Source organism: Colossoma macropomum, unplaced genomic scaffold (genome assembly GCF_904425465.1).
Source record: "Colossoma macropomum unplaced genomic scaffold, Colossoma_macropomum, whole genome shotgun sequence".
NCBI classification, from domain to species: Eukaryota; Metazoa; Chordata; class Actinopteri; order Characiformes; family Serrasalmidae; genus Colossoma; species Colossoma macropomum.
Window position 1 is genome coordinate 20233248 of NW_023494795.1, and position 12232 is coordinate 20245479.

Here is a 12232-nt window from a genome sequence, read left to right on the forward strand (position 1 = left end):
AGGGTTTTGGCTTGTGCATTTGGAAGTGACAGAATCTGGACCTCTTCACAGGCTCTATGAATCAGGAGCTACCCGAGTCCAGTCAGCCCAGCTCAGAGGTCAATGACAGCAAGCCTCAAGGAAGAAAGTCAATTGGTGAGAACACATTTAATGTGCTATAGCAACCAGTACATCTGAAATACACCGACTATACTTACAATAAGTATTATAGGTGTTCATGGATTAATATATAGTTAGTTTCTTTAACTGCATAGGGGCTTCATAACACATGCATAAGCATTGAATAACATATTCATTAACCAATACTTTAATATTTATGAAAAGGTTATGCCAGTAATCGCAAGATGACCTAAGACGTTTTATGAAGTAAGTGATACTGTATTGACTGTAATGATATAAGCAGTCTTAAACTGTAGTGAGACATCTGTTCTGTTTATGAAGCATCATTACCAACAATGAAACTTTTAAGGCAGTGGTCTAGTTCAGAGCACCCATGTTAGTTCTATGAAAGATTTTGATTAAAGTCATATTTTCATGCATATATCCCTCTACGTATGAATATTTATACATGTATATATACACCAATGAGACAAAACATTGTGACCACTTACAGATGAAGCAAATATTGTTGATTATTTCATATTAGTGGCACATGGAATATATTAGACAGTAAGCAAGCGGTCAGTTGTCATAGTCTACATGTTGAACTCAGGACAAATGGGCAAGCGTGAGGACCAGTGACTTTGACAAGGGCCAGAGGCTTGTAATGTGAACATAGCATTAGTTTTATGGATAAGTAGCACCTCCTAGAAGGAAGAGTTTGGAAAAGATGGTTCGCTGGAAGAGGAGAATCTGTAATTATTCTGTTGGCTCGCTTTATGGTGTGCTGAATGTAAACAGAATCAACTGAAGAAAGTGATATTCCAGTTATTTTTGAAGTTTTAATCACAATACCAGACTGTAATAATTGACGTGAGAACACTCAACAATGGACGAATAAAATTTAACCACTAGATCTTTTCTGACTTTATATTTTTTTATCTCAAGAAGAACAACCTTTGTTGAGATTTTTTAATGATATGATCAGATGATGTTATTCTATGTTTATACATTATGTATTCCCTATGAAAGTAGCCTTTAAATAAAGTGTTACTGTAAATATTTGTTTATTAACAAATTTTATGTTTGTTCCAATGTCAAAAATGGATAAAAAATTTTGGGAAAATTTGTTGTTTTATTTTTCTTTCTGCATCACAAGACAACACAGACAAAGAAAGTTTTTTACTAAATCTTGAATGGACCATCTCCTACTTCATGAATAAAAATGTGATGTGTATAGAAAATTCTGAATCCGCACTTTCATCAGAATTCCTCTGGTTTCAGTGAGCAATGATTAAAAAATAAATAACATTGAATCACACCATGTGTTTGTTATAGTTGTTACAGTAGCTCCAGTTTCTTTTTCGAACCTGGATGTAAATGGCATCATAATGTAACGATTTATATGGTATTCAGATCAAAGACTACTGCTTTGAGCTTCAATTATATCCTAACTCTTCAGGTGAGGTTGAAGCAGAAAGCGAGGATGAGGATGATGAAGATGATGACTGCAAGAAATCCATGGATGAGGTGAAACAACATGTGTACATGTAGCGTTTATTAGAAAATGAGGACTGTTCCCATTGCAAGCTCTCTAGTAGGGCTCTCGGTAAAGCACATCACATCAATGTTCCCATACTTTCTGCTGGTAACAGTGATTACGTTGGCACCAGTCCTGCTGGCATAACTTCAGTGTAAACTGAGTGAGTATGTGTTATCTGTCATGTGTAGGGGACAGCAGGAAGTGAAGCGTTTGCCACCGAGGAGATGTCCAACCTAGTCAACTACATTCAGCCAGTCAAGTTCAACTCATTCGAGACATCGAAAAGTAAGCTATACCCTTTCATTTTTAATTGTTGTGGTGTAATGCATAGATGATATCACGTAATGTGAAAGATTGTGGATTCACCTTAATGTGTACATAGGACATATTATTAAACAGATAGTTCTGGATCTAAAATCTGATTGGCTGAGCCACATTTTAGTGTGATTATTATTATTGTTTTAATTATTTATTGAACACTAATGTATTTTAACATATTGTATTTTGTCGCCAACTTTTAATTTTTAGTTTTTTAATTTTTTATTTTTAACACCACTTTTTAATCAACATTTCTTAACTGTTGTAAAATCACTGCAATGCATTGCTTTATTACAAGTCATATTTTACAGACACAAATATAATGTCTTGTTTTACAGAAACTAATAGAAGTTATCACATGTCCTCATTTGTGGAGACCAAGGCACTGGAGCTGCTGACCAAGTCCCCAGTGGAATTTGTGGAGTATCCATTTTACACAGTTTGGTTACAGTGGAGCTTTTATCCCAAATAGTCCATCTGTGATGTTCCTTAACCAATTTCACACAGGTATAACAAACTCCAGCTTAGCCGAATCTACCCCAAAGGGACCAGGGTGGACTCCTCCAACTACATGCCTCAGGTCTTCTGGAATGCTGGATGTCAGCTTGTAGCACTGAACTTCCAGACGATAGGTACATAAGCAGTGACCGCTCTGCCTTTGTCTCAGACTGTGTCACATCAAAACATTTGCACATTCCTCGTCAAGGACTCTGTGCGGTCAGTCTTTCCTGTTTGTTTAGTGATTTGACTTCTACAGTGGTTGGAGCAGTAGGCCATCTGTGGGTCAGTGGGGCAACAAGAAGTGTTTGCATGAAAGTCTGATTTGTTTCATCATAATACTGTGAGATAAACCCTTTAAACTACAGGCTTATTATTTAGTCATTAATCTTAAAACTTATTAATCGGTAACTGCATAAATTATTCTGTAGCTGCTGTGAAACTTGGATGTACTTTATGTAGTTATTAGAGTAAGAAACTGAAATTGGGTCCATATACAAGCCATTTAGAGTTTAGAAGGTTATAAGGAGGGGTAAAGAATGCTTGGGAAATTATTATTAGGGGAAATTGTTCTTACATTAAAAGGGACCAGTTTGAGTAGAAGTTAATATATTTCTGTGAATGTAGTTCCAGACTAAACTCTTCCTGATTGGATTTGGGAGTGAGTGCTAATGGATTAGAATTCAATTTGCAAAGTTCCTGTGGAAAAGTAATGAGTCATTTTAACTGCATTCAGTGGATATTTTATTCAAATCATGTGGCAGCTTAAACACAGAGGAGATATTTGTTTTTTTTAATCATTTAAGATTAATATTTTTATACAAGTAAACAAACACATCTCTGCTACAAATGAAAACATAAACTTTGTTTCCAGTACACTACACCTACACCTACCTACAGCAGCTTCAGAGGGTTAATTGTGACAGACAGAGGGGGGGCAGTTGTCGCTTTAAAGTCTGGTAAATCAATGCAAACATAAGTAATGCAATACCTTTCTATGCTGTGTGAACCAAATGAGCTTTCCAACCTAAATGTATAGAAATATGAAAGTCAAATTAAATGTGATTAGTGAAAAGGTGTGTCAGGCAAGAATTCATTTTTGACCCCAAAGTTTAAAAATTTTATCAGCATGATAAAATTGGAATATGTATAATTTACATAACTTCTGTAGTACATTTTTGATTACTGTACAGGTATATGGACTTGTCTTATTGTTTTCTGTGGGAGGCTTGTTAAAACTAACCTTGCGGAAGCTGTACTTAGGCCTAGCTAGCTTGCGTTAAGAGTTTTTATAAGCTTTAAAATGGTGTTGAATTACATAATTATACTTAATTATTCTTTAAACTACATTTTAAAGGGTCTGTATCACAGAAAACTGAACTTCTCTTATTTTTTGTGAAATTAAGGAGTTTGAAGTAAAATGTAAACATTGTTTGTTTCAAAATGTACTGTTCGCCCTCCAGTCCATATAGTTTATATATGTAAACTTTACTGCAGCCTGTTTTGAATTCATTGTTTTTTGTGATGTCATGAGAACCAACTATACATATATTCCACCTACAGCACTTTACATCATATTTAAGTTATAATGAGTGTTTCAGCTCTGAGTTCTTCTTGAATGAGGCTAAATGCAGGACGGCTAATCAGAGCAGAGCTCACTTATATCATTATAAAGGCACAGTAACAGAAATGCTAAGGGATAAAGAGAAGTTAGAAAGTGGTCATGTGCAAACAAATTATGATTTAGTTTAATAAAATAAAAAAATTAAAAGAGAAATATAGGATATGGGCCCTTTAACTAATTTGTTACTATGATATGTGCTCAGAATTCATGGATTTGTGCACGTTTTGCACTTTTAACATCTGAAAAGCACAGAACTGAACTGTCAGCTGGGAATCATTCTAATCTTGTAATTGCCTTGTAAGGGCTCTTTCTTAGAATGATGTCTGCCAAAAATCCTCAACTAAAAGATATCCCATAAGGCCTCAGCTAAGCTTTAATAAATGATTTGTCTGATCGTTTTCCAAATGTAATGTTTTGCAGATCTTCTCAGATTTATTTATTCTCATCACTGCTGTATCATCTCTTAGAAATATGAGTGGGCGAAGTTCACTCTAACTCTTTTTTCCTCTCATGTCCTGTCTGACCCACAGATCTGCCCATGCAGCTGAATCTGGGGATGTATGAGTACAATGGGAAATGTGGCTATAAGCTGAAGCCTGAGTTTATGAGGAGGCCTGATAAACACTTTGACCCCTTCACTGAGAGCACAGTTGATGGGATTGTAGCACACACGTTGTCAGTGAAGGTAAGGGTGCCAGCTATTGTGGGTAACAGGCATGCTGTTTGTGTGCTGAGTGGATTTCTGACAGAAAGTTTCCTACCAGTTTCCGGTGGCTGATGTCAGTGTTTTTGATGCAACTATGTTCGGGTTTCCTAAGGACATCCTTTGCTGTTTGCTCAAGATTTTTCTTTATACAGCAAAAAAGGTTTCCTCAGATTTGTTTCTTCCTTTTTAAATAAGATTTAAATTAAATTTTAGCTGCCCCTGGTTGCGCACATTTTTAATGAATGACTTTGCACAAGAGATATTGCAATCATGAATACTTAAAGAAGGTCATATTAAAGCCCCAAGGAACCTAAATCTGTGATTGCCTCTTGATTACATTAATGTTGATGTTTTGGACAGAATATTTGCCTGTACAAAGACTGTCTACATTTAATCCTTCTCATATACACTATATGTCCCAATGTATTCTCCTTTAGTAATTCAGCTAAAGCTAAAGTCCCCACGCATTGGGCTGTGGAGCAGTTGAACTGTGTTCTCTGGAGTGATGGAGCTCCATTCAATACCTTTGGGATGAGTTGGAGTTGTGTTTGTGATCCGGAACTAATAATCCAGCATCAGTACCTGACCTCAGTATTGCTCTTGTGACTGAATGCAATTAAATCATAGCTTGTATCGAAACGTCTTAGCTAGATCTAGGCTCAGAATCAGAGAGAGTGAGAGGATCCTCACTCTCAGTAACCCCTGATTTTCTTTTCATTATGACCCCAAGTAATAATGACAACGGGTAATGCCAACTAATACAGAGGCTGATGCCAACACAGAAGCTGAACCTTTTAGAAGTCTTCTTTGGCATATGTGTATGATGTCTACAGTAAACATTTGATAATGCAGTAATGTGAGAATTGATTCTTAAAGGGGCACTCTATGATTTCTGGAAAATGATTGTTAATATTTGAACTCAACAGCAACCCCTCCCTTTAGTGCTTCTTCAGAAACCTCGCCCCCCAAATTCATGGATGCACATTATCGAGGCCAACACACCTTTTTATATATTTGTGGCCATAAAACCCTTCGCAGATCTTGTGCTCACAAATACCATGATATAATATTAGAGTGAAGAATGACACAGCAAGTAATGTAGCTAACGTTAGCTAGGATGTGGGTTAGCAAACTGTCAAACTACACTTTCTTCTGTGAAGCTAACCAGTTGCTGTCACAAACATCCGCAAAAACAAGACAAAATCAATACTAATCAATCAATATTTTGTGAAACAGCAAACATGAGTTAATGTTACCCATCTGTCCAGCAGGAGCAACCTCCTCATCCCTTTCCATCATCTTCTTTTTCAACAGCTTCTTCTTGCAATTTTCCCATTCCACTTAAAAAGGTGCAGCAGCTAGACTACATTATAGCGCCTCAGCTTCTTGTTCAAATTTTCCTGCGCATACTGTGTGGGCGGTCACTTTTTGGGGAGGGCAAAACAAAATGTGGGGAGGGCTGTTGTGTTCACAGGGTGGGACTAACATGCACACATGGCCATCCCAGCTATGAAAACAAAAAACAGAGAAGCCCGGCTTACAGCGCACACAGAGGCGGCGAGACTTCATTCTCTGCTCAGGCTGCTGTTACTCCACTATGTCTTTACATAGAAAACAGTTGTTTGCTGCTATGTTAATGTTAAAAATGTCGAATATATCACCTTTAAAAGGAAAGATCAGGTTTGAAAGTATTGACAGGTATCACTCCACATGTCCATATGGCCTTACTACTACTTACAAACTAGCAAACCAAAGATAGCCTTGCAAGCGTAGCTATATTGTAATCATTCTGTCACCTCCCATGTATGCAGGTTATCTGAAGGTGAAGCATCTGTTTGATTCTCAAGTGTTTTACTCTGTGTCTGACAGATTATATCAGGTCAGTTCCTGTCCGATAAAAAGGTTGGCACGTATGTAGAGGTGGACATGTTCGGACTACCAGTGGACACAAAAAGGAAAGCTTTTCGGACCAAGACATCCCCAGGCAACGCGGTCAACCCTGTGTGGGATGAGGAGCCCATAGTCTTTAAGAAGGTAAACCAAATTTCAAAGGTTTTCTGCTGTAAAGACCAATTTCAGGTCAAAACATTAAACAACATGCTCACATACCTGAATGGCCTTTCCCCTGCTGCTCTGAGCATTCTGTGCATGGCTGTGTCTCACAGGTGGTTCTTCCCACTCTTGCTTCTTTGAGAATAGCTGTTTATGAGGACAATGGGAAGATTATTGGTCATCGCATCATTCCAGTGTACGCCATCCGTCCTGGCAAGTAGCTCTGTTTAATGGAAATACATAGAATACATACATCCTGTCACACTAGTACAGCTATACTGTACACACAATGACTTTCTTGTATCTGCAATATATTACATATGCATTTAATCTCAGGATATCACTGCTTCACAAGCTAAGACTGCTCAGTATTGTTATTAATAGTGAACAGCTATGATAAACAGTGTGTCTCCTCTCTACGCTTACTTTCTGCTTCAGGTTACCATTACATAGGGCTGAGGAATGAGAAGAACCAGACACTAACTCTGCCTGCCATTTTTGTCTACACTGAAGTCAAAGACTATGTCCCTGACACTTTTGCAGGTACAAACTAAAAGTTGAGGCTAAATCAGTGTCTTCCAACTCTGGTCCTGGAGACCCACTGTCCTGCACATTTTGGTTCTTTCTTTGCTCCTACATCTGGTCCAACTATTCAGCTGTTACTGAATTAAAGTTGAATTAAAGCAGGAACAGCATTTAAACATTCAAGGCAGTAGGCCTCCAAGACCAGGGCAGGGACGGCCCTGTTTTTACTTGGCGTTAACACCAGATCGCTGTGATCTCGATCCAATCAGGACATATTTACACTTACCCTTTTAAATGTAGCTTCTCCATCCAGATGTTTATCAGATCTCATTTCCCCTGGAAATATTTACATTTTTACATCAGGCTAGCATTGTGCCAGAGCAGAGGAGGCAGAGCTGGTACAGGCTGCTATGTTTAATTCTTTATAAAACACTTTTTTGCAGTTGCAATGTAGAGTTTCAGGCATTTTGGGCTACAGAGGCAGAAAAGACTGTGAGTTATGTACATTATGTACACAGTGGCATAGGGACAACATCCAGAAGTGAGATATATTTTAATGGCAAGTGTAACAGGGCTAATATACTGTTGGATTTTACACTGAAAAACTGTGATATTTTGACTGTACACCATTCTAAAGTGTCAGTACTGTGAAAAAAAATGAAAGTGAGGTCAACAAGAAATTTGCATTTGCATTTACATTTTGCATTTTTTTAGGTTAAGAAATTTAGTTTAGCCAAAGGTTATTCAAAAAACACACATTTTTTAGTACTGCATGTTAGGTCAAGTTGAGCTTACTCAAAAATAAATAAATAAATAAAATAAATAAATAAATGCCAGTGACTGGGTTGCCACCTTATGAGCTGAAATTGACATATAAGCTGAATTGGCAACTACACTTAAAATAAGCTCCACCTAAACTGTATTTTGTAGACCTAACATAGGTGCAGTGCTGAAAACATTAGAAGAACTTAATTTAACTAAACCAAGGAAATATTTGAAAAAGTTATTATGTTCAAGTTGGTCTGACTTTCAGATTTTTTTTTACTGTGAATCGATTGCATGTTAATAAAATGGTACATCAAAACAATACTTGCTACAGTAAATAAACAGAAAGTAGGGTTGATATAACGTATTCACATTAAAGACAAAAACAATTTTAAACACAAACACTATATACATTCTAATTGGACTTTACTACCTTCCATGTGAGCAGATGTGATTGAGGCACTGTCCAATCCTATTCGCTACATCAACCTGATGGAGCAAAGAGCCAGTCAACTTGCAGCTCTCACGCAGGAGGAGGGGGAACAGGAAGACAACAGTAAAGAGGTCTGTAATGTGTGGTTTAAGTCTCTGTGCTTGTTTGTGTTTCTGTGTTAGTGATGTGCTTCTGTTTGAACTGCCATACAAAATAGCTCTGAACCAGTTGGCAGCCTGCCCACTGGTGTGTGAGCTGATTGGCTTGTCCTCTGGGAACCCACTTTGACCTTCACTCTCAACCAATCAAGCTGATGCAGCAGTGCGAGATCCAATTAACGCTTACCTCGAGCTGCTGTTATGGTAACTGCTCTCATGAAAGTTGTAGTTTTGTTGGCTGCAATGTAAGTAAGCACTGAGAGAGCAAAGTTAAGCTTTGAGGAAGAGAGAAGGATAGAGAGAAGGCAAAAGTGATCCAGGATTAGCGATAGCCATGATAAGAGTGGGATACCAGCGCTACATCTACAGAATCTGCACTGGAGTGGAGGTACTATACTGGGTTTAGATATTAATACCTTTATATTTATTGTTATTGTGCAATTTTCAGCAATTACATGCTTAATAAAGGGTATATAAAGCTAGATGGATAAAATATTTTAGTTGCTTTAGAGCAGCTGTGCGTAAAAGGCTTGTCAGACTTTCTGGGGTCTTTATTATAGATGATTTTATTTTTTATTAACTGACTTTGGACCCCCTAAGCTACAATGGTCTGTAGATGGGTCTAGTTCCACACTCTCATAACTACACACTTTACATTTCATTTTAATAGTAGTTCCCAAATAATTCATAGCAGGTGTGGATAATAAGCCTTAAAATTTAAAATGGAATTCCACTGTTTTTTTTTAAATCTGCATAATTCAGTGTTTGAAATGTAAACACAGTCCTTTAGTGTTTTGATGTGAATGGTGTAGAGGAACTAATCCACTCTGATGTTTGTACAGTGGTGGTGATAATCATTACATCTACTATGCAAAATGACCAGTGAAGCTAGAGTGAACCTTCCCTCAAAACATTCTTAAAACTTTGTCTCAGACATCAGACAGTGTGTTCATATCCATATCCATTAAATGCTTCAGACGTCTGGTTCCCTTCACCACCACTGTGAACAATTCAGATTCGGTAAGAATGGAAAATTTCACATCATACCGCTCTGACTGACTTTGTTTACATCTTAACCCTCTAATTATATTACACCTCATAAAATTGGTGAATTCCTCAATAATAACAACAACAACAATAATAATAATAATAATTATTATTATTATTATTATTATTATTATTATTAATTAAATAATAATAATAATGATTATTGTCTCTTAATTATTAACTCTTATTTTAAAAATTTGATTTGATCAGTGTTTTGGATGCTAATAAACACAATTGCACTTGCAGATAGATGCGGGCGTGGAGTCGATACAAAAGCAGCAGAATGAAGCCCAACATGCCCCAGCAGAGAACGGAGTGGGTCACGCTCCCCTTATCCCTGTTAAACCGCCCTCAGTGGGCAGCCACCACATACCCTCCTCAGGTATAGCACACAGAGTCCCACTTCAGGGCCTCCAAAAACATTTTTAAAGAGATATGAATATGTAACTGAAAACATTTTTTCATAGCGTCCCCATTGTAAACATGCTGGTCTGTACTGGACCTTGTTAAAGTCACAATATGTAATATACAGAGCACAATGCCATATAAATATATAAATAAATAAATATTATATAGATATAGATAGATAGATATATATAGATATATAGATAGATAGATAGTTAGTGTGTGTATGTGTGTACATTCATTCATTCATGTAATATTCGTTTCAGGATCTGTGAAGCCGCCTGACAGTGTGCTTCATGGCATCTTGACAGGTACAGTAGCCTAGTCTCAGTACAGCAAATTACATCACTTAAAGCAGTGATTCAGCCAAAAATTACATTTATACCCCTCAACCCAGATGTAGCTGATTGGACATATTTGATGTCCTAAGTTTGCTTCTTTAGGTTTGCACTGGAGCTAATTTAGCTAACAAGGAATAGGATTGTATGGCCACCAGGTTAGCATCATGCACATTGTATGCCTAAATCATCACAAGTAATGCTTTAAAGTAGTTGTGCACATTTTAATGCACAATTACTGTTTATTTGCTAAATTTATCATATTGGGAAAAAATTAAACATAAAATGTGGCCTGTCGAAAAGTTATGACACATTATATATTTATCACTTAGGAAATCAGCAAAATTTATCATTTGTCCAGGGGTGGTCAAACCTTTGCATGCAACTGTTCTTAACAGCATGGTTTACATAATTTGCAGGTAAATGAAATATATCAACACAGCCTTGTTTTTCATTTTACTTTTTGCAGTACCTGTGTTTGTCATATTTTATTCTTGTGCAGATCATGCATTCATTTGAATAATATAAATTCAATGCATTATCTACACTGGAAAAATATTTAGTTCAACCTAAAAAATACTTAGTGTATTTTAAGCAGACTAATTTGTAGGGTTTGCTTGACTTGAATGAAACAAAGCAAAGCGAAATTTTACTGTCGATGAATAAAAGCAATAGTTTACATCAATTTAGTCCTCAAATACACTTCACATTAACTTTAGGTCCTCTAACATTTTTGCTAGGGTAGGTCAGTGCACACCTGCCTAAGACTAGGTCAAGCTGAATTCAAGTCAAGTTTATTTATATATTAAATAAGTGTGGAAAGCAGCTTTACAGAAAAATCTGGGTCCAAGCCCCCAAGACCAAGCCATGGCAACAGTGGCGAAGAAAAAACCCTAAAAGTAAAAGGATGAAATCTTAAGAGGAACCAAGGCTCAAAAGGGGATCCCCCCAATAGACGTTATATGGTGTCTGACACTGTACAACATACTGTGAAAATTAAACAAAAGTTGCGTAGATAAAAAGCATAGCAGCCATATTGAAGACTTTGTTCAAAGTTTTGTGTATTTTCATTGACAACAGTACATCAGTACATCAGTATCAGAAACCACAAAAGTAAGTCTATTTTAAACTACTTAACACACAGCTTGAGGACAGTGAATAATGGTTTAGGTGTGCAGTTTGCACAATGCTGACTGTGTTGGCTGTTAAGCTTCCACAACTTGTGATCTACTGTAGCCTCATCTTTTTGTTTGCTGCTGGTCATTTCTGCCAGTACTTCTACTTACCAGCAGAACATTCTGATTTTGTTAATGATGTAGCGAGAACATGTTTGGTGTGCATTTGTGTGTGATAGAGGTGGAGGCTCAGACACTGGAAGAGCTGAAGCAGCAGAAGGCTTTTGTGCGGGAGCAGAGGAAGCAGTATAAAGAACTGAAGGAGCTGGTGAAGAAGCACCATAAGAAAACCACAGACTTAATTAAAGAGCACACGGCCCGGCAGAACGAGCTGAACAGCGAACAGCTCCGCCGCTGCTCGGCCCTAAACAGAAGCGCTAAACAAGCCGGTAAGAAAAGGTAGGTCCCCTAATACACACTCTCACTTCCCAGCCTTGCTATAGCTTATTGTTTAGGGATGCTTTTCTATCGCTTGCAGTTTCTTTATCTGGCTTGGTACATTATCTCTGCTGGTTGGCTTACGCGTTTTTTCATTGGATCCTTATA

At 37.3% G+C, this 12232-nt stretch overlaps 1 protein-coding gene across 3 annotated transcripts in view; it reads left to right on the plus strand.

The window, feature by feature from the left end:
- Positions 1 to 12232, plus strand: part of LOC118815567 (1-phosphatidylinositol 4,5-bisphosphate phosphodiesterase beta-1) — a 151187-nt gene that overhangs the window by 114207 nt on the left and 24748 nt on the right. For all 3 annotated transcript variants that reach the window (XM_036581774.1, XM_036581775.1, XM_036581776.1), the window contains 13 exons: positions 52 to 135; positions 1562 to 1629; positions 1831 to 1927; positions 2299 to 2383; positions 2468 to 2592; positions 4613 to 4767; positions 6658 to 6822; positions 6954 to 7053; positions 7279 to 7383; positions 8579 to 8694; positions 10015 to 10150; positions 10440 to 10484; positions 11866 to 12085. In XM_036581774.1, coding sequence (XP_036437667.1) covers positions 52 to 135; positions 1562 to 1629; positions 1831 to 1927; positions 2299 to 2383; positions 2468 to 2592; positions 4613 to 4767; positions 6658 to 6822; positions 6954 to 7053; positions 7279 to 7383; positions 8579 to 8694; positions 10015 to 10150; positions 10440 to 10484; positions 11866 to 12085 — 1501 coding nt within the window. The remainder of the gene's footprint in view (positions 1 to 51; positions 136 to 1561; positions 1630 to 1830; positions 1928 to 2298; positions 2384 to 2467; positions 2593 to 4612; positions 4768 to 6657; positions 6823 to 6953; positions 7054 to 7278; positions 7384 to 8578; positions 8695 to 10014; positions 10151 to 10439; positions 10485 to 11865; positions 12086 to 12232) is intronic.